Below are 22787 nucleotides of genomic sequence, written 5' to 3'. Positions count from 1 at the left end.
AAGGTTAAGATATTGATCAATGTCGTACTTTTTCGTCCAATAACATAGAACAGGGGTCGGCAACCCCTGGCACGCGTGCCAGCATTGGCACGCGGCACCGTAACCAGTGGCACACTAGGAATAAGTGTAATAAGTGTGCAAAAATATTTAAATTGTATCTTCGGATCCTGAACGAGACCGCCGCCAGAGCGCGTCTCCCCGTTACCTGCAGAAGGAAGCCATGCACGTAACGCAGCCCCGCTCTCTTTAACTCCAGGTGACTTTCTGCCGTTTTTGTCTGTGGTGCAGTGCTGATCGTTTCACCACGGAGGAAAGCACTTCACAAATTTGCAGTACCCATAAGGAGCTGTACAAATGCCGCAGTTTTTGCGTGGCTGTGTATTTAGTTGAAAGCCCAGTGGCGATCTGCTCATCTCTCATCGAAATAATATGCTACAAAGGGGCGGACTGGCCAACTGTGTGTTGAACTTTCCTGTCGGCTCCCAGACCGTAGTCGAGGAGGGCAGAAGCAACAAGCTTCAGGTTCAATAACCAACTTTAGCTTAAATGACTGGAGAGAGGCGAGGTCTTCTTGGGAGGCCGTTGCATTTATTTAGCTGTTCTTCTGTTTCACAAAATACATCACAGACCTCTGTTTTTCTGCTGCCTCGTTTCACTTCCAGAAACATACACGTTCCCTCACTGCCGCTCTACCATCCACAAACACACATGCACAAGCCACACCCCCCTCTCTCTCTCTCTCTCTCTCTCTCTCTCTCTCTCTCTCTCTCTCTCTCTCTCTCTCTCTCTCTCTCTCTCTCTCTCTCTCTCTCTCTCTCTCTCTCTCTCTTAAAGGGACAGCGACCTCATCTCACTGTGCATGAACCTAATATCATAACATGTGTGCTCTGGAAAATCACAGAACGGACGATCGCCCTTATTATTATGCCATTTAAACCAATTGTTTAAATGTGTTTGTTAAATTCGGCATCATGTAAGTTGCGCTGACATGTCCACACGCTGCTTCCCCGCAGCGAGGCTGATAGTTGACGAGCGTCAAGCTCCTCAACCCCCCCCCCTGTTGATAATTCTCTATCGTTGGCACGCTGATAAACATTTTTTTTTTAAATGGCACTTCATATGAAAAAGGTTGCCGACCCCTGACATAGAATGAGAAAAAGCAGTGTGTAGTTATTGAAGATGGATCTATGCCCAACTCTTTCTAAACCACCTTTGTCAGGGTACAAGTGTTCTTATTGCCATACCATTTAGTCACAATGTACTTTTGAAAGTAATACAGCTGCAGGTTGTACTGTATATGAGGTGAGGAGGGAAAATGGATGTTAAAGATGAACATTTAATCTGTTCGAGCATTTTATTTATTCGTTCCTTAAAAACATGTGAGCCCAGGCGGTGATACGTAGGGATATTATTAATCAACCTTACATTAGTACCTTATAACCCCTTGAAGTAATGGTTTCCTCAAGTGAGTAATGCGTTATTATTTAATAAAATTGCTATGAGAAGTGTAGCTGTGCAATAAAACATTGAAACTCCTCAAACAGGGGATGATCAGAGGATTATAAAGGTTATTAAAACAAATGACCAGGTTAGGTATATTTAGAGAATAGATCTTGCCTACAGTACTGTGATTGGCTTGTACTACTTGCCTGGACCCAATCATTATAATAATGATCAGAGCCAATTTTTCACGTCTCGTTTTTTGGTACCAGTGTAGCTAGCTTATTAGCCAACTGCTAATGGAGTACAATTTTACGTTTAATCACACACTCTTGTTACTGCAGGAATCAGGTTGCAATTGCCAGCAAAACATGTTCAGTTTTGATTTCTGTGACGAGTGTAACACGAGAGCATTTTGGAATTAGCAAGCCAGCTAGCTAGCTAGCAAGCTACCTGTTAACCGCTTAATGAGTAACATTTGACAAATTAATGATTAATTCACACACATTTGTTACAACATATGAATTACATTGTTATTTCCAGTTAAGAAAAAACTTAGCAAAAATGTTTTGCCTCATTTCCATACGATTGCATAACTATAGCATGGCAGAATTAGCAAGCCAGGTAGCAAACTACTCGCCAGCTGCTAAATGAGTCACATATAACTGAAACTTAACACAAAGTAACTTAATACTTCTTTCAAACACGCTTGTCACAGCAAATAAATAACTTTGCTCTAAATGAGTATTTAGCTAGCTCTTTAAGGCTAATGTGTGTCTGTTATAGACAGAATTAAGGTTCCCAAGACCTCCACTCGTGTGTGTGTGTGTGTGTGTGTGTGTGTGTGTCTGTGTAGAGAGTGTGAAACCATGAGTGTTCTGAAGGTTACCATGGAGATGTGGCAGGTTGCTCTAATCATATTTGATGCCCCGCAGGCAATCAGTCTTTTCCCAATAGAGTCAACTGTAATTGGTCCCAACAGGGGAGAAAATGAATTAAATTGAACTTTATCATAAGTATTCATAATTTTTAAGGAAAGTTGAGAAGAAATCTGTCAGGGAACCCTCAATGAGTCATAAATCATAAGAGACCAAATTAGATACTGAGAGTGTAAGAAGTGCAGTCTTTTTCTGAAATTAATTAACAATAGATACCTGTAGATTTGAGAGGCTGTAATTGATATTATACTGTCATGCAAGTGTCTTACAATATTAGGTTCAATTTGAATTTACATCTACTGTTGTTTTGTCTCCCCAAAAAATAACAAAGAAGTGGTTCATGATGTCTGATGCTGTTGTACTTACATTACTTCACTCTCTTTAATGTGTCCCGCAAGTTCTTCAACAAACTTTTCTCCTTTCATCCAGTAGATAATGGGCCTTCTGTTTTCTCCGCTGTAGCCAAAGAAAGCCTTGCAGTCCAGACTGAGAGGCATACCTGCAAAAAACAACAGCACAGTTAAAATGGAAAATAGCGTACTGAGAGAAAGAGCAGGATTATGCGCACGGTGCTGTGGCTGGGGAATACACAGTGGAAACTGCAATACCGCCATTTTTGGGGAAAGACTATAAATGAAGAAAGTGGTATCGTTATAGTAAGATTAAGTTCTGGTGGCTGCTCAGAAGCCTGCTTATCCCCTCAGGAACCAGTGCAAAGAGCTACTGATTAGTAGGTGAGCCCCTTGCCTTGGGGAAATAGTTTAAGGCTCATCAAGTCACTCCAGTGCATTTTTATAATGTAACATTGTCATTTAATCCAAACCTTAAATGTATATAGAAAACTGTAACTAAAGAAGAAATACAAGTATTGGAGAAAAGGCAGATTCAAAGTATATACAGTATATATATCTGGACCGTCTTTGTGTTACTGATTTTGCAGTTTCAATTGCACACAAGTCTGATGTCATTAATGAATGTCAGATACATTTTATATAAAAATATAGATTTTTTATAGGCTATACATATCAGTTGTATTGGTATGGCTGAATGCAACAGGTTCTACTGTATATTTCCATACTTAGAATTCATTACACAGCTTTGTTGAATACACAATTGTGAATGGTACATTTTGACATTAAGCAATCTGCACTTTTCGGTAGCAGACCACTGGGAACATGCAGTCATATCAATCTGCAAAAACATGTTTTTCTTTGTACATTTTGAATATTATTTGTATCGCTGGGCACAACACTTTGGATTCATGGTGACTGAACTGTTGTAAGTAAAGAAAGGATAAAAGAATAAGAACAAAACAAAACAAAAAACAGCACAAGGAGGTTAAGAGACTTGTTTAATAGAGCTGGGAGGATAGACAATTTAGCAGAAGACAGACTGGAACCAACACTAAAGGGAAGACGGTAAACGGGAAGTGAACACTAACGGGGAAACGATATGGGCACTGGCAGTGTTTAAAGACTGGTCAATTAAAACAAAAATGTAAGAAGACTTCGACAGTTACAGAAAACAGCTGCTGTCATTTCAAGTTACATTGCTGACGCCACAGTTCCATTCATAGCTATGCAGTAGAACGGCCTATTTTTTCTCAGCGGTAGCAGTAATTTTTAAATCATCAAATCATGGTGAAACCAATATGTTGTGTCATATTATTGATCTTAGTAAGTAGCCGTGTGATAAGTGAAATGATATGCCTCAAACCCCCCTAACAGGGTGATTCAAGACCCTCTACATATTGATTCAAGACCCCCTACATATTACTGCTGGAAGAAATAATTGACAATTCTGAAAACACACACACAGTATCCACACCCACTTTCACACACCCTTCTGTAAGACCTTGAAAGCACCAGTCTGTGATTACAGCTATCAATGGTGATGATGGAGTATTAATGAGCATTCTAATGAGCTCTACCTCATTAGGCAGTCAATTAGCAGATAATTATGATAGACCTCAGTATTATCGTAATGATAGCTCTATCAGCATAGTTGAGGACCAACACTGAATGCTAACGTTATCCGACTATTTGTGCGTTTTCTGTCAGAAAAGCACTTGACCTGACAGTAAACAATAAACATAATTACAGTTGTCGATACTTTTAAAAAGAGTGATTTGGAAATGCAGGTGCGAAATTACTGTTTATAAAAGACAAGTGCAGCAAAGTTTAAAACTTTTTATAATTAAGTAATTGGTTTTATCAATTGGTCATGGTTAAATTTAACAGATTTTATTTCAAAATACGAGATAATTGCTTAATGTTTTGTTCTGATGCAAAACTTATTCTGAATGTGATGAAAGGAAAATCATGAAAAATGAGAAAACATCGGGAAGTACAGAAGGATAATTCCATTTTGTCGGTGATGATGATTTCTAATAAGCCAATATATATTGTGGTATGTCCATACATTTTAAATGTTTGTGTTGCTTGGTGCTTAAGCTGTGTTTGCTTTCCTTTATGCTGAATTAGGCAGCATCCTGTATTACAAACACACTGCAGGAAAAAAGATCTAAATTAGAGCGAATTTGAGTTTACCTTGATTGTGTGTTTGTGTCCCTGTGTGTACGTAGGTGTGTGTACGTGTGCTCCGCAGTAATTGATAAGCGCCCTGAGGGTTTGTTTGTGTTCTCAGCATGTTACACTGATTAAAATCATCAAATTTGTTTGCACTTCTGAGGTGAGAGTGTGCCGGAATCGGAACAAGCAGCTCTACAATCTCATATTGTCGAGCTGAGTCATCATTTTGTATGTGTGGCTAAAGCAGCAGGGTGTTTATAAGTACTCGAGAAAAGGTTGGCACGATGGTGTTGTCTTTAGTATCAAATATTATGTTCAGTTTTGTTGTTGCATCATCATTTGGTACTGTAACTGCTGCTAGGAGCAATACTTTTAGATGTGCACTTGTAATTTAAGGTACCTGTTGACAGTCACTTAATCAAAAGCAATTTACCATTTAAGTTGCAACACTTTAAAAGTATAATTTGTAAAAACAAAATCTAAATACTATAATTCTATGACTATTCTATGGCGGCCACACCCTGTGGTGTTGTTGAATGACAGTAACAGACTGTTGTGAAAATTATGATAATTGACCATGTTTTGATGATGGGTGATGTGAGTGGGGATGTCACACAGGACCGGGGGATTTGTATAGCAACAGTTTAGAAGGAGGACAGAAAATACGTTAAAGCTAGCTCAACATAGATCAAATAAGAAAGCAGCTGAAGGAAAAACAAAAGGACAGTAGGATGTACTACTTCGGAAAAACATACCAATAACTTATCTCTTGTTTAAGCTAGGCCAGGGGTTTCCAAACGTTTTAACCTAGGGCCACATACAAAACATACGAAGGGCTTGGCCACTCACTAGATGTGAGATATTGCCTCATAAGTTAAGTTATAAGTTAGCAAAATCTGTGAAATGTAGGTAAATAATGCTTGATAATTGAATATGCTTAACAAAACAAACAGCCTGCATCACATCTTTCCATATAGTTTCATTTATTGGAAAAAGTGTTGGCAGCTCATCCCTTAAAACAGAAGCCTCATTGCTTATAGTAAAAGGAACTATGAAGGGTATATTTCAAGCTTGTTATGTTAACAAGTTATTGGGCTTTTTTTATCAACTAAGATTTGTTTTTAAATGTTTTCAACTTTAATTGACTGAATTTATAAGTGGGCTTATTAACACATGAATACTACTGTGTAATATCTGTTTACATTTATATTCAAGAAGTTCAATATCAGAAAAGCACAAGTTTCAGGTGTGGGCCATATTCCATTAGGCTTTTACAATTTGCTGAGGGCCAATTCAAAATGGACAATGGGCCGCAGTTGGCACCCGGGCCGTAGATTAGAGACCCCTGAGCTAGGCTAACTTGAGCTGCTTTTAAAACCATTAGGTCATTGTATCTTTGTGTCTCTATGCCAGGTTTGATATAGTGGAAGTCCTATTCGATAAGAAATATAGGTTAACATATTACTATTTTGTTGGACGCGTGCCATACACTAGTAACGTAGGCCTTATATTTGTCAACTTTGGATTTGTGGTGTTGTTGTTTTTTTAAATCTGAAATGAAATTTGCACCCATATTTCTTTGTTTAATTTTCATAAACCAAGTCGTAAAATTGGCTTGTTACATGCCTGGGTGTATTTACTGTAGATGTGTGATAGAGGACCTAGGTTGAACACCTATACAAGACATTCTTAAGGTAAATATTATTTTATATAAAAAATTAATTTGACTAAGCAATGAATATAGGCATATTCTCAATTGTGATTTGACCATGGGTATTGACTACAGTTTAAATAATATGTTTTGTACTAAACCTAGCTAATGCTAGTCATTTTTAGCAGCTAAGGCGCCACTTTGTGTATAAAAGTGGTTTGGACATAGGTGGTCAGAAGATTTTAAATTGGTCTTCAACATTTAAACTTTCAGGCAATGTAATGAGGGAGATCCGTTTAAGGTAAGAGTAGAACATTACTTAAATTGGGAAAAACTTTAAGAATGTTTAAGTTACTGGTCAGTAAGCTTAACCTTAACATACAACGTCCTGGACAACTTCTGTAGTGCTATTAAACCACTTGTTAACAACCATCGTTTTTCAGACACGTAAACTCTTCAAAAATCTCCAGTGGGGTCACTGCTGATGTATTTAATGTCATAGAACAAAACGTGATCCGTCTCTTAAATTTGTGTCAACCACAGACCTTATTCAAGCTATTTTCGAAAAACACTTGTTCAAAAAACCGTTGACTCTGAGATGAGGGAACCGGAAGTGTTAAAATGCTAACTCACTTTCGGGTTTTAGGACACGTTCCTGCACCATCCTTTTAGAATTAGTTAACATTATGTAGCTTTAAGGTTTTTTTTTATAATTTGTTTTTAATAATTTGTTTTTAATAATTATTCTTTTAAATAGTAATATATATATATAACAAAATTAAAGAGCACCGACAAGTCTGTCAGGCTGAAGTAAAGTTACACAGACTGGAATCAGATTGGAGTTGACTTTTGTTAACATATGACACCTATGTTTAGCATCGTTATAGGGCCATTCTTAGTTTAGCATAGCTGTGAATAAGAATTCAAACTTAAAAACGTGTTATTGCTGCAAATTATTAAGTCAGTGGTTATTGAAATTCTGTATATTTGACTATGACTCAATGTAGATTATTGTTTGAACATATTTTCATCAGAAGTTTTCACAACTCAAAAAGGATGAAGCAAACTTTTTTGTTCCTCAATAAGCCGAAGCATTTATTTTGTGTGCATGAAGAACTCGGCCCAATCACAGGTAAGTATGTTAACAAAAGTCAACTCCAATCTGATTCCAGTCTGTGTAACTTTACTTCAGCCTGACAGACTTGTCGGTGCTCTTTAATTTTGCCTCTCTGAATTTCATCACACGTAGATGCACATAAGGAAGCAGCTGAATGTGAGCATCAGAGCAGACTGTGGTTTGCCCTTGCTTCATTTGTTTATTCTGCAATCCAGGCAAAAAGAACTGCTGGTTATCAGGCGTAGACATCTGTTTCCTTCTGCCTGTAGAGCCTTGTGTTTTGAGGTTGTTTCCTATTTTTTGTTCAATAATATCACTGCATTGTTCTATCTTTGACTTGTTCTCAAGTATACTGAAAAGGAAATATGTAGTCCACAGTTAGTGTATGATTTGCTTGAATGTGCTTCCATTTAAAGTAGTCTGCCTCTATTGTGATGTCTCTGCTGTTTAAGCCCAATTCAATTTAAGGAGAAAAATGTTGATTTAGGTTCTCAAAACCAGATCAGAAACAAAATAACAAAGAACATAGTGAAAGATACAACGGTCAATCAGTACGTAAATTGATTAATACATGTAATTGGGATACTCAAAATATTTATCTGTCTTTAATCATGATTCATTTAAATGTTTAAAATGCTAATATTTACGCGCTATTGTAATAAGGAAATGTATGACAAACTGGTAAGAGGACATCAATTCGGAATTATTAGCAAATTATTTGTAAAAATGCATTGCGTCAATATACATTAAATGTCCATTAAAAGCTGTTTTTTTACCACCGACAGGCTTGGAAATATTTTAATCCGGCAACATATAATCTAGTATATGTTCCCCTAATATCAAATTCCTATTGTTATCCGTGCAAAATACCTGTCAGTTCCTCAACAATGTGAAGATCTCTTATTTGTTGTAGTCATGATTGTAGATTTGGCTGTGGCTATAATAAAGAAATTGAATTAATGTCCACTTTGTGTTTCATATTGATCAATGGTGGTGAATCTTTTAGAATCTGTAAAAAGAAAAACCCAACGTGTTTCAAGGTAAAATAAACATGTAACATGACAGATAAACAGATTCTCACTGCTTTGAAAAAGAGTTTCCTTTTGATATTATTACAAATATTCAACTAAAGCTGTGAAAAATACCTCTTTTAATAAACATGTAATTCAGCACCAAACATCTGTATAGGCAAGGCTCTTTCTTCACACAAATGTATATGGTGTTTGAATAACCTTTCAAATCATATTTTGCCAAATTACTATTAGAAATTATTTTTGTACATAGTGCAACAGCTTCAGTTGTACCGTATACATACTGTACCTGAGCGAAACCTTTTAAGTCTAATATTGATTTTTGCAATGGCAAAATCTCAAATGTTGTGGGGAAAGTTATTTGCAGTGCTATTTCGTATACTATATTTCAAAAGCGGTGAGAGGAAGGGACAGAGGAAGGTAAGACATTCATGGAAACACAGTCTGCCTGCTTCTCTTCCCCCTCTGTAACAATTTATGCTACATCATTAGCGAAGTGAAATGAAAAGCAAGGAGCTTCTTAATATCACATAAATAGATTCCCTGTGTCTTCTTTCTGTCTCCTTTCCTCTTTTTGCTTCTTTACCAGGATGTTTGACTTGGCTATTATTAATTGCTTATTTCCCTCCCTTGCCCCGTCACTATTTTTGTCACTCCTATCTGTTTGTGTGCAACCGTTTACAAATACTCTACTACATAATAAGACACAAAGTATCCAGTGCTATAAGAAACACTCTTGTTGACTCAGTTAAGTTAAATTTATGGGCTGAACTGATGGTGAGGAGTTCAGAGCCCTCATTGCCTCAGGATATGTCCCGTTAACCAAATGAGTAGTTCTGACCTTTATTCTACGAGCAGTTTCTATACCAAACCTTGATAGAAGCAGTGAGACGAGTCTGTAAAAATGTATCTTCCTTGCCTTTTATACCAATCACTTCCTGCGTTGTCGCAGAAAGAATAATCGTTTGTTGGCTTTCAGCACAAACGGCTAATATTAGCATCCCTGCAGTGGTACACAACCTTGGTTGTGATTTAATTATCAATGAAAAAAGGGCCTATAACTTTTCTTAACCACTATTCCTTAACCTCACTGAAAAGCACCATGGGGTTAAGGAAATATGTGAGAGCGTATTAATCAGGACTTAGCAAGAGACAGCAGCTGTGCTAAGAGAATCAGACTGCATGTTTACTTTGCGATGTAATTATAATTATATATACAACCATTAACCCTAACAAATAACCCTTACCCTAAAATACTTAAAGAAACCCCACATAACTTAGTAAACATGTGAATTGTTGACTTGTTTTGATAATTTGATAGTATTAAGCCGTTCATAATTGACTTTTATTAGTTATAAAATGATATTTGTGCAAGTGATCTCCAACTATGGTGAAAGGCAAAAGTAGCAGGATAAAAAAAAAATACACTATCACCAAAAAACACTTAAATAGTCAGGACAACTCTGAACTTGTGTTACAATCTCAACCAACAAAACCTATTCATTCTGCTTTGGCGAGATGGTGTTCACTGTAGTAACAGAGCAGCCTCGTGTTACTTTACAAATGGAAGAATTATGTTATTGGTTCCAACAAGAGACAAAACAGTTGAAATTTAGGGAAAAAAGATACTGGTAACCCAGATAGCAAAAGATGTTAAATCAATGTTGAATTATGGTCAAAAATGTTGATCTTTGGTTAAGGTTGAAGATTGATGGTGGATCAACCTTAAATGTTGAAAAGATGTCATTGAATCAACGTTGTATTGTGGTCAAATGTAATGATTGAAATGCCAACATTGAATCAATGTTGAATCTATGCTGTTTGCCTTTTCTTTTTTTCTTGATGGGGGAGGGAGGGGGGTACTCTGTAGGGGGGGTGGGGGTGGGGGTGTAGTCTGTGTGTGGTGGTGGGGGGTGGGAGAAATATCCCACATAAATCCGAAAAAGTGTTGAGGCCAAAATTGACCACCCAAAAAACAGTTAGGAGCACGGGCAATTTGGATTCGATTGGTAGTAATTTGTAGTAGCACTATTTTGGGTCCCTAACATTACAAACTAACGACAGGGAGGAAAAACACAGAGAGAGGGACCAGACAATACACAAGGAGGAAAACATGACAGGGAGAACCGAACAGCAAAATACACCCAAACCTAGACATACAAAACTAAAAACGTGACATTCGGATCTCCGCAAATCTCCTCCGAATCTCGCATGTCATGGAGAGTGTTAGCCCTGGAAAATAATTAATGAAGTGGGTTTATCACATTCTCTAGCTGTATGGGGGAGAACGGTGATTCATGTTCCTATATATATATATATATACACGTCATAAAAATGCCTGGGAATAACTTGTGGAATGATGTGGATCTAGAAACAGATGTTTGAAATGTTACCTATGACTGCATCAGTTATTAATATTCCTAATATTTGCAACATATACAATATCTCTGTCACCCCTCTTTTTTTTAAGAAATGGTACCTTCCAATGGGAACCGCGAAAAGGGTCCGTTAAAGGCGTGTGTTAGGTCAGGTCAGGTGCACCACTGCACCTAGCTTCAGGGTTGCTGGCTAGCTTTCCTTCAGGTAGAAGACTGAACCTCCGTGATTTCACATTTAACTACGCCATGCATGAAAATGGAAGAGATATCACATATCCGGGCATGGATGCTATAGCAACTGCAGCATTAAAAGGTCATGTAATTGTGTATTTTATGCTGCACCTCTCCAGCAAGCTTTACATTATTTGAATCGGTTGGACAACAAGTTAGCATGCAAAGTAAGCTAGCTAGCTGGCTACATATCTAGTATTAACTTAACTAATATCTACTGTAAGCTGTTAATAACTGCACAAATGACAAATCGTGGTTAACATTTTAATTTATACTGTATTATTGCCAGAAATAATGTCAAGAAGAAAATGAGCCTTCCACAACTGACAGTAAAGTATTTAGCATAGCCATCTTTGGCGCCCTTTTTTGTTGTAGACAGCATTTCACAATGCGTTGTTGTATAATAGTGCGGGCTATTGTAACAGCAATTTTTTTTATTTAAATGACAAGTAAGTGCAATACATGTTTTAATGTTAAATAAAATCTTGTGAAGCCAGCCAGAAATGTACATTACTCTTTCATTTTATGTATTTAGATAAATATGTTATTGGTTGCTTTTTACCTTATTATTAACTGTGTGGTTAAATCTGTTTTCAGCTGCTAATATAAGCAGAAACATGCTGCCCAGCCTATCTAAGGAGGACTTGCGTGATCTCCTTCCCGGGCCTGAGCACGTCAGAAGAAGAAGAACCATTTGGAGACTCACTCATGATGATAATGAGGTCATTCCAGATTCTAACATTTGAGGGACTTTAAACCTGTTACCAAGTAAGCCTTTCCTAGTCATCATGCAGCTATTTGAAGAAGTCGAGTTTTTTCGTTGTGTTGATTATTTTTTTTGTCACAGTGTAGTGCTCTTTTCATTGTAAATACCATTATTTATTTATATATATATATATATGCATATTTTATACAGGGCCAGGAGAGAGACCTGTGTAGACCGAGTACCTCTCATGGGACTTGTGATTTCAGCCCTATTCCCACCCCCCAACCTTCCTTGTTTCCCTCCTGCCAACCCCTCTCCATCCCCTGTCTTTTCTCCACCCTCCTTCCCCTCTCAAAGCCCACAACCCCAACACGGTGCTAGCAGAACCGTACAGCTTCCTAGTCCACTGTATGTCTTATACACAGACGCAGAATTGGAGCAATCACAAAGCACCTTTTCTGAAAAGCAGCATGCTGGAGAAGGAGACTACGTCCTTTCCAAAGATCTTCGCTGTCGATTGATCAGGAATACAGTCACAAGCATGATTTCCATTAAAAGAGCAGCTGGGGATGACTTTAACTATCCATGCAGCTGTGAACTTACTGTAATGGCGAAGCGTCTAATTGAGTACTACCCAATGCTTCGGGACAGATCTCAAACCAGTAGAGCTGAGTGGGTATGTCACTATTCAAGTTTTCAACTCATGGTTCAGACAAAGAACTGCAATCATTTGCCTATCAAACTGGGAGTGATGTGTTTTATCCAGTTCAATAAGAGCTCTGTGCAACTGCTTGTGTGGTGTATTTTGTTTGATACAAGTTTGTTTAATGTGAGTTATAACACAACCTGTTGTGTGTGTGTGTGTCTTTTAAGGAAACCGAAAAAGCAGCTTTTGAAAAGGATCCAGAATGTGACAACCCCCAAAAAGAAGCAGGGTTCAACTCCTTCAAGAAAGAGGCCTAGGAGTTTAAGCTTTCAGAGCAGCCATGAGACGTCCACTGATGAGACTGATGAATCCACCGCATCAACCTTGATCTTGGAGAGATCACCACCATCTCGATGCAACGCCCCGGAGGCTGAAAAGTTATGTGGTAAGTACAGAAATTGAAATAGTAGATAGTTCAATCTCTTCAAGAAAATGTAACAATATCAATAAGCTATTTTAGAAACCCTTTTTTATTCAAGATTACTCATCTATGTTTGCCCTGTGTCAGTCACTATGGCTGTGTGTTAATTTCTCATTTAAACTTTAACATCAGAAATGAAAATAGTGGGGTTTATGTTTTCTAGCATCAGAAACTGAGAGCCCACAGACCCAGGCGAGACACTATAAGACTCTACAGGCGATGTATAAAACCAAGGCCAGACCAAACAAGATGGATGTTGCTCAGCTCCTGGACCTCGAAATCCAAGCGAGAAGGGCCTTCATTGACTCTGAAGTTACAAAGGAGCAGGACAGGCCTTCCAAGATTCTTAAAGCTTATCCTTGCTTTGGAGAACTGGATCATGTAAGCAAATGTTTTCTTTTTATGTACAACTATGCTTCCTAATTCGGTTAACGTTAGACCAAATTTGAAATGAGAAATGGTATGATAATTAAATCAGATCTGTCTCATTATTCATAAATAAATGACTCAAATATGCCGATTGAATACACATATTTATTCTGCATAGATATATAAAAACCTTCCACTTATTTAAAAAGAACAAATTTCACAAATGTGCTTCTGATACACACAACATTATTTTGTTAGTAGTATTGGTCCACAATACGTATTTAAAAATAGTGTGTGCATCAGACATACGTATTTCTATGTGCACTGTAATATTTTTGTTAAGTGACCATTTCAATCACATTATACACATATGAATCTTTTTTGGGAAATTCAATTATGAGACGAATTACTAATCCTTGGAATGTAGATTTGAAAGTTTCTTCTATATATTTTCTCTCTCGTTGTCTTAGCTAATGGATGAACTACGGCGGGTCCTCAATCAAGGCAACTCCCACTTCTTAATGGAACTTAAGACCCGGTGGGGGACCTTTTGTGAGAGGGCACAGTTTTATGGAGTTTTCAAAAAGCTCATGAGGCCTCCGCAGCTTGACAAAGGTGATTATTATCTCTGACCATGTCTGTTTATTAACTGACTGCAGGAAACGGAATGAAACTTTTTTTTTTCAACAGTAAAGCACTCAATTGCCATGATGAAGGCTTTACCAGAGATGTTCCCATCACCTATGGCCCCACCCAAGAGGTTAAGGCATGCAAGTGAGGCTGTGCTCCACGTCCTTGAGGTAAAAACATTTATAAGAATTTTCTCATATCGACACAAAGAGTGAAATGTTGTGATTATATCTGTTTGGCTTTTTGTGATGATTTCTTTGTCTGTTTTTGTGTCATTCTGCAGAAGACCCCAACGCCTTTCTTCAGACACGACCACTCTCCAGCCCTGTTGTCATCATCTGTGAAACCAACTGTATACTGGCCATTGGAACCATGCCCATGCTCACCTTCCCAAAAGAGGACATTCACGAAAGCGTGATGTATCTCATGGCATGTTATTACACCTTTCACCTCACCTATCCTAAGTGCATTGCAATACTTCTGTCTGTGGTGCAGACTGAAGTCCTCTTGGACGCCATTCACGACTGTGACATGACTACTTCATACAAAAAGGCTATGGCCGACTGGAACAAGTTCCAGTGATTAGTGATTAGGGCACTTATATATGAGGGGCCGCTAGGGACATTATTCAGAAATACCGTTCACAAACACATGTGAAAAAATCTCACACACACAACTAAAACCAACATAATTTACAAACATATGTAAAAATCTCTCATATACACATATGAAACGCTCGCACACACATGAAATCCAAAGTCATTCACATATACATGTCAAACGCACTCATATACACATGTGATACGCACTCACACACACACCTGAAACGCTCTCACACACACCTGAAACGCTCTCACACACACATATAAAACACACTATCCCATATCTGTGGGAGAGCGTTTCAGGTGTGTGTGTGAGTGCGTATCACATGTGTATATGAGTGCGTTTGACATGTATATGTGAATGACTTTGGATTTCATGTGTGTGAGAGCGTTTCATATGTGTATATGAGAGTTTTTTATATATGTTTGTAAATTATGTTGGTTTTAGTTGTGTGTGTGAGAGTGTTTCACATGTGTATGTGAACGGTATTTCTGAATAATGTCCATAGCGGCCCCTCATACTTGTAGTCCTATTCAAAATTGTTCGCTGAGTCAAAAGTGTCATGAGAATTTCACTTGCGTTCCATTTTACAGTGAAATAATGCTCTCTTTTTCTCTAAAGACATATCTGATGACTGACCTTTACTACGCTGTTTGAAAACAATAAAAACATTAAAAGAAATCATTTGAGACTCATATTTTTCTTTATCCAAGCAGTCAAAGTTTATATTGATAGGATTAAAGATTTTTGAAGGTTTTGTCTCTACGTTTCTTGGTATTTAGCCTTATTTTAAGAATACTTTAATAGCACCAAATGCTGAATTTAAGTAGATTTTTCTACATATTAAGAAAATAATTCTTAAATCTTATCTTTATCTAGACAAATGTACCGGTTTAAAGTGAAGCTGCACTGGATTTAAGATATGTTGCCTAACATAAAATAGAATTTTGGGACAAAAGCAATAGAATATGCTGAATTCAAGCACATTTTCCTTATAAGATTATAATTCTTAAAGATATTCCTTGCTTCAATTCAAATTTACTTAATTTTGGTTTAAAAACACTTGTTTTAAGATATCTGTAGATCTTTTTAGGCTAGATGTATTTACTTGTTTTAAGAAGGTCTTGGCAAGGGAATTATCCTTGTTCTGTTCGCAGATATTTTTTCTTATTTTAAGTAATATATTACTAATTTTACTATTTATTTTTCTTGTTTTTTGAGGCTTAGTTTTTGCAGTGGAGTGTGTGTTTACAAGTTTGGACCACTTCATTCAGTACAGTATTGATGTTGCACATGTTAATGGTCTGTTAAGATGGAGACCTATACGCAGAAAACTCATTGGTGAAAAACATTCACTTTTTTTATGTGTTACAGTATGCTTAGAAAAGTTGAATATTTTAATGTAAGTTTTACATTTAGATTACCATTTAGATGATGGTTGAATCAATATTGATTCCTAACACTGATTCAATATAAAATCAACTAAAATGTATATGTAGATTCCCATTTGGATGATGGTTGAATCAATATTGATTCCTATCAATATTGATTCCTAACACTGATTCAATATAAAATCAACTACAATTTACATGTAGATTCCCATTTGGATGATGGTTGAATCAATGTTGATTCCTAAAATTGATTCAATGTCAAATCAACCAAAAATGTGCATGTAGATTCCTATTTAGATTATGGTTAAATCAACATTGATAGTGACATTTACAGTATGGTTGAAAGTCCAACGTTTATTCAACATTAAAACAATTTGCGCTTTCTGTTTAATTTCAATGTCCGGGTTTCAACATGGATTCAATATTTCTGCCTAACCATATTTCAACATTGATTCACTCATATTTTGCTATCTGGGAATGGATTGGTATTTTAGACATGAGCCAGAAACCTGAGTTTTAGAATCAGTAATATTGATTCTCCTAATACCAGCTTATGAGTACTGTTAGTGTAGCGTGTACAGAATGATTTCACACTGGCCCAAATTGTGAATCTCATTATCCTAATCAAAATAAACAAAAATTAAATAAAATGAAAATAAAAGATTACACCACATGTCATAATATAAACTCAAACACTTTATACAGATACTCTCTACATAGCATAACACCATATTTAATTTTTAACTGGCCTAATAATACTAATATGAGCGATGGGGGATCCATTGTGAGGGCTCATTATCAAGGCTACCCCCATGCGGGGCTACTACTACAACCATAGCAGCTGTCAACCGAGCATTAGCTGCTAACTGGCTAACAAACAGATAAACACAGTTAAAATAATGAACAATTAAATAACCTTGCACAGCACCACACAATTTCATAAACATTCATAGGAGAGGATATCTATATAATGTAACATCCCTAGCTTACCTTCAACATGAAAAATAATACTTCAGGTTCACTGTCGAAATATAGCGTTTTCATTATCAGGCACGCTCACGTAAGACTTCCCTATCATTGTTTCTTCAAAATACAGTGCTCACTGCTCGTGTAGCAACACTGACACCTACTCGCGATTCTTTTGAACTACTTTACTGGAAAAAATAGTATCTTGACATCTTGGATTTTATTCTGGACAACTGTTTGTGCCACATTAGCATGGAGTATGCTAACGTTGAAGTGTGTAGCATCACTCGAGGTTGATTTTAGCATTCTCATGATATAATAGGTAAGCATTTGAGTTTTAGGAATACTATTGTGGGATGATCCCCATATTGCTCTCACTCTTCTATGTGCAGCTATAACCATTCCCATCTGTTGATGCAGCGAATAAACTAGCTAAATTTGACAGCTAGCTGTAGCTGCATAAGCACAATGTTTAATTCTGCCAACAGCATGCTCCAGTGACATGAACCTAACCAACACACTGATCCTTTCCACTTGAATCTTACTTTTGTGATGTGGAGCTACAAACATTCGGCAAGAAGTGCACACGGAGGAAAAACTCTATAACAGTCCTAATGAGTCCAGACAGCTCTTCTAGAGCCAGAATGAACTCCAGCTTTAATTCAGGGGCAGCAATTATCACATTTTGCTTAAAACCCTCGACACACACGAGTGGTTCTCGACCTCGAGGCCTGGATCTTCAGGGGCTCATTACAAACATTTTGGAAGTGGCAATAAGACTGAGGCGACACAAAAAACATGAATGCTATACAATTTATCTTAATTGTTTTTTGACAGGGCATATGCAAAATACATATTGCTAAAAGCAGTTCTAATATCAGGGCCAAGGTTGGGGGATATACAGTATATGACGCACAATGTAGTACAAAATGAAATATATTAGAAATATAAGTAAAGTGGACATCATTTGCTAATTTTCAGGTATATTTTTGTATTTTGTGCCCCTTCTGTGACATGTTTTGATACTTTAATGTTAAAAAAACTCTTTATTTTTCTCGTACTGCCCTGCTCTTTTCACCCTCTGTCTGAAACCAGAGCCCAGTCTGCTCTGATTGGTTAGCTGGCCGGCTCTGTTGTGATTGGTCAACGGCTCAGATATGTCCCGCCCCTTGGCCTATCACGTACAGTGTTGGAGTGCTGGCCAATGGAAACACAACTGTTACATAGTGATGTCACTATGTCACAGAGGTAAACAAATGAGTCCAATGGAGGTGTTTCAGGCATGTGGGGGGGGGGGGGGGGGAGTGTTTGGGAGAGAAACTAAAGGTTACTTAGGTAACCCCAGCTCTCAGAGTAACATGAAGTGAGATGTCTCACTATGGGATGCGCCTCAACGCGTATTCAAACAGAAGCGTCAATCTCATTACGCCAATCCTGATTGGCTGGTGATCTTGACGTCTACGTCAGGGAATCCACCCACCCTATAAGTAGCTTGCGCGACAACGCAGCGTCATTCAAAAATAAGCACCTCTTCTCGCTTCGCCTTAGCAAGAAGGGCCGTCTGGTGAGACATCTCACTTCATGTTACTCTGATAACTGGGGTTACGTAAGTAACCTATAGTTCTCATTCATAACACTCCGTTCGATGTCTCACTATGGGATATTGAAACTCCCGTATTGCTAGACATGCTTATCTTGAAAATCACCAAAACAACCAGAACTTAACAGGTAGAACCCTGTCTCAACACAGAGCCCAGCACTGCGCGGGCCACAGTTGGAGCAGAGACATCTAGCCTGTAAAAGCGGACAAAAGTGAGCGGTGAGGACCAGCTCGCTGCTGCACAAATGTCTTGGATGGAAACACCCTTGAACAAAGGAAATGAGCGAGGCAAGCTCTGAAGGCTTTCACTCTTTCTACTGACAGGCGGGCTGTAAAGGGCACCGAATTCAGGTGTAGGCCCAGGAAGACTACAGTCTGGGCTGGGGACAACATGCTCTTTTCTGTGTTTATTACGAAACCCAGATCGAGCAGGTGTTTTACGAGGACATTCGTCTGCGTAATAGCCTCTTGCTCCGACTGTGCGAGAAGCAGCCAGTCGTCCAGATAAGTTGCCAAGCGAATACCCTGTTTTCTTAACGGGGCTATCGCGGCTTCCGTACAACGTACAAACACCGAAGACAGACCGAAGGGAAGGACTCTGTACTCGTAACAGACACCCTGAAAGGCGAACCTCAGATATTTCCTGTGTGGGTAATATACTGGGATGTGGAAATACGCATCTTTCAGGTCGACTGATGTGAACCAGTTGTTTTGACGCACGAGACGCAACAGAGATGTGTGAGTGAGCATTCTGAATTTGTATCTTTTGAGATAATTGTTCAGAGCTCTCAAATCTAGTATAGGCCGAATTCCGTTCCCTCCCCGTTTGGGAACGAGGAAATACTTGGAATAAAAGCCGCTCTGACTCTGTTCGGCGGGTATTATCGATATAGCCTTCTTTTCTAGTAGCGAGAAAATCTCTTGCTCCAGAATATGGGCCGACTCTCCCCGGGTTTGTGAATACAGAATGCCCGAGAAGCGACGGGGGTTGACAGCGAATTGGAGCCTGTAGCCCCGTGTTACTGTCTTGAAAAGCAAGCAGAATCTGTGAGCATCTTCCACCTTTCGCTCCTTAAAGCGAGCGGAGATGTTACCAGACCCAGCGTCATGGGCGGGCCCCATGGGGCCGGGCCCGCCCATCCAGGATTCGGGCCCGCCCATCCAGGATTTGGGCCCGCTGTTTTAATCAGGGCTGAATACAACATTTTAATTGTTTTATTATTATGTTCAGTGGCGGCGCCAGGGTATACTGGGGTAGGCTACAGCCATACCAACAAAAATCGCTTAGCCCCACCATGAAAAATGATTTTAAAGTAAGCAAACTAAAGTCCGCCAATTCGCGGAGTAAATTGCACAGACAGCAGTTAGTAAGATTGATTTCAGCAGTCACTTGTCTGGAAATACCGAAGACTAGAAACGGTTTGAAAACTTTTATCACGTAGTGATCGTCTTCTCAATAGAAAATCTTGGATAATGTCTTCTGGCCAATCAGAATCAAGATAACGATGTGGTGTTGTTACAGGAAGTCCCGACGGAGAATACTTTTGCTATAGTAAATCTCTATAGGCTACATCGATACAACATTACGTGTTGATAGAAATCAACACGTAATGAAATAAGACCCCACGGTTTGATGATTGATAGGTGTGTAGGAAACTGGCCCTCCCGCTGTACTTCTCGGAGATTTCAACCTCCAGACAGGGAAGATATCTGAACTAACATCTCTGTTAACCACCTTTGCTTTCTCACTGTCTCCATCCCCACCAACTCATAAAGCTGGCAATGTCCTTGATCTCATATTCTCAAGGAACTGCTCTACTTCTAACCTCTCTGTAAACCCGCTCCACACATCCGATCACTTCTTCATTTCATTCTCTCTACCCCTTTACAAACATAACAACCTCATCTCTTCTAACTCTGCTCCTGTCCGCCGTAACCTCCGTTCCCTCTCCCCCTCTACCTTTGCCTCATCGGTGCTCTCAGCCCTCCCTTCCTCTGACTCGTTCCAACTCCTGCCTCCAAACGCTGCTGCAAAAACTCTCCTCTCTACTCTCTCATCCTCTCTGGACTCTCTCTGTCCTCTCACATCGCGGCCGGCTCGTCAGTCCCCTCCTGCTCCCTGGCTAAATGACGCACTGCGTGCTAATAGAACCATCCTTCGGGCAGCAGAGCGGAAATGGTGGAAATCCAAACACCATGACGACCTCCTAACCTATCAGGCTCTCCTCTCCTCTTTCTCTGCTTCCATCTCTCAGGCAAAAAGCACTTTCTTTCAAGATAAGATCCAATCTTCCTATTCCAATCCCAAAAAACTATTTTCTATCTTCTCCACCCTCTTGGACCCTCCCAAAGCACCTCCCCCCTCCTCCCTTCTGTCAAGCGACTTTGTTAACCACTTTGAAAAAAAGGTTGATGATATTCGCTCTTCCTTTTCTGACTCACCTTTACTCACCGCTGGGTCACCAGACCCTCCCTTCACCCACACACTGACCTCCTTCTCCCCTCTCTCTCCAAGTGAGGTTCTTACCCTCGTTACCTCTGCCCGTCCTACCACCTGTTCTCTGGACCCTATCCCCTCAAACCTCCTTCAGACTATCGCTCCTGATATTCTACCATTTCTCACCCATTTCATCAACACTTCTCTAACTTCTGGTCACTTTCCAAACAGTCTCAAGGAGGCAAGAGTAAACCCTCTCCTTAAGAAACCCACTCTCAATCCGTCTGATGTTATTAACTACAGGCCCGTCTCTCTCCTCCCGTTCCTGTCTAAAACACTTGAACGCGCTGTCTTTAAACAACTCTCCTGTTATCTCCATCAGAACAACCTTCTGGATCCGCACCAGTCTGGTTTCAAGGCAGGTCACTCAACAGAAACTGCTCTCCTTGCTGTCTCTGATGAACTGCACACTGCTAAAGCAGCCTCCCTCTCCTCTGTCATCATCCTTCTGGACCTGTCTGCTGCATTCGACACAGTGAACCATCGGATCCTCCTTCGCACTCTCCAAGAACTTGGAGTTTCAGGCACTGCACTTTCCCTCCTCACCTCATACCTCAACGACCGCACCTACAGGTTTACTTGGAGAGGGTCCGAGTCCGACCCTTGTCAATTAACTACAGGGGTCCCTCAGGGCTCGGTTCTTGGTCCCCTCCTCTTCTCCCTGTACACAAACTCGCTCGGGTCTGTCATTAGCCCGCATGGTTTTTCATACCACTGCTACGCTGACGACACCCAACTAATTCTGTCCTTTCCCCGCTCAGAGACCCAGGTCGTCGCACGCATCTCTGCTTGCCTAGCAGACATCTCTCGGTGGATGTCTGCTCATCACCTCAAGCTCAACCTTGACAAGACTGAACTGCTCTTCCTTCCGGGAAAAGATTGTCCCACTCTTGACCTAACAATCAACATCGGCACCTCTGTTGTTTCCCCGACTCAGACTGCAAGGAATCTGGGTGTGGTCCTAGATAACAAATTGTCCTTCACTGCAAACATCGCTGCTACAACCCGCTGCTGCAGATACACGCTTTACAACATCAGGAGGATACGTCCCCAGCTGACCCAGACATCAGCGCAGATTCTGGTCCAGGCTCTCGTCATCTCACGCCTAGACTACTGCAACTCCCTCCTGGCTGGTCTACCTGCATGTGCCATCCGACCTCTGCAGCTCATCCAGAATGCAGCGGCTCGTCTGGTCTTCAACCTTCCCAAATTCTCCCACACCACACCGCTCCTCCGCTCCCTTCACTGGCTTCCAGTAACTGCTAGAATCCACTTCAAGACACTGGTACTTGCGTACCATGCTGTGAATGGATCTGGCCCTTCCTACATCCAGGACATGGTTAAACCGTACACCCCAGCACGTGCACTCCGCTCTGCATCAGCCAAACAGCTCGCTGCACCCGCACTGCGAGGGGGACCCAAGTTCCCGTCAGCAAAAACACGTGGGTTTGCTATCCTGGCTCCAAAATGGTGGAATGAGCTCCCCATTGAAATCAGGACAGCAGATAGCTTACACATCTTCCGACGCAAACTGAAAACTCATCTCTTTAGACTCCACTTCGAGCGATAGAATTACTAACA

General features: G+C 39.6%; 2 protein-coding genes across 15 annotated transcripts in view; one reads left to right on the top strand and one right to left on the bottom strand.

Annotated features, from left to right (window-relative positions):
- The window catches only part of il1rapl2 (interleukin 1 receptor accessory protein-like 2), a 565814-nt gene that overhangs the window by 41388 nt on the left and 501639 nt on the right, over positions 1-22787 (bottom strand). For all 8 annotated transcript variants that reach the window (XM_079670815.1, XM_079670817.1, XM_079670818.1 and 5 more), the window contains one exon: positions 2745-2877. In XM_079670815.1, coding sequence (XP_079526941.1) covers positions 2745-2877 — 133 coding nt within the window. The remainder of the gene's footprint in view (positions 1-2744; positions 2878-22787) is intronic.
- Positions 11237-15425, top strand: LOC307032678 (uncharacterized protein). Of its 7 annotated transcripts, none has more exons than XR_013806353.1 (7): positions 11237-11484; positions 11915-12699; positions 12897-13114; positions 13314-13531; positions 13990-14134; positions 14210-14319; positions 14433-15425. XR_013806353.1 is itself a non-coding variant. In XM_079670827.1 (7 exons), the coding sequence occupies exons 2-7, from the start codon at positions 12026-12028 to the stop codon at positions 14565-14567; spliced, it is 840 nt and encodes a 279-aa protein (XP_079526953.1). In that variant the 5' UTR covers positions 11241-11399; positions 11915-12025; the 3' UTR covers positions 14568-15423. The 7 variants fall into 7 exon arrangements, 3 of the variants coding, with proteins under 3 accessions (XP_079526953.1, XP_079526954.1, XP_079526952.1); XR_013806355.1 differs by having other exon boundaries at positions 11238-12039; positions 12234-12699; positions 14433-15424; XR_013806354.1 differs by having other exon boundaries at positions 11240-11399.

The sequence above is a fragment of the Notothenia rossii genome (assembly GCF_949606895.1).
Source record: "Notothenia rossii genome assembly, chromosome: 3".
In the NCBI taxonomy this organism is placed as follows: Eukaryota; Metazoa; Chordata; class Actinopteri; order Perciformes; family Nototheniidae; genus Notothenia; species Notothenia rossii.
Note: the sequence above shows the minus strand (reverse complement) of the source record. Positions and strands in the feature narration are given on the sequence as shown.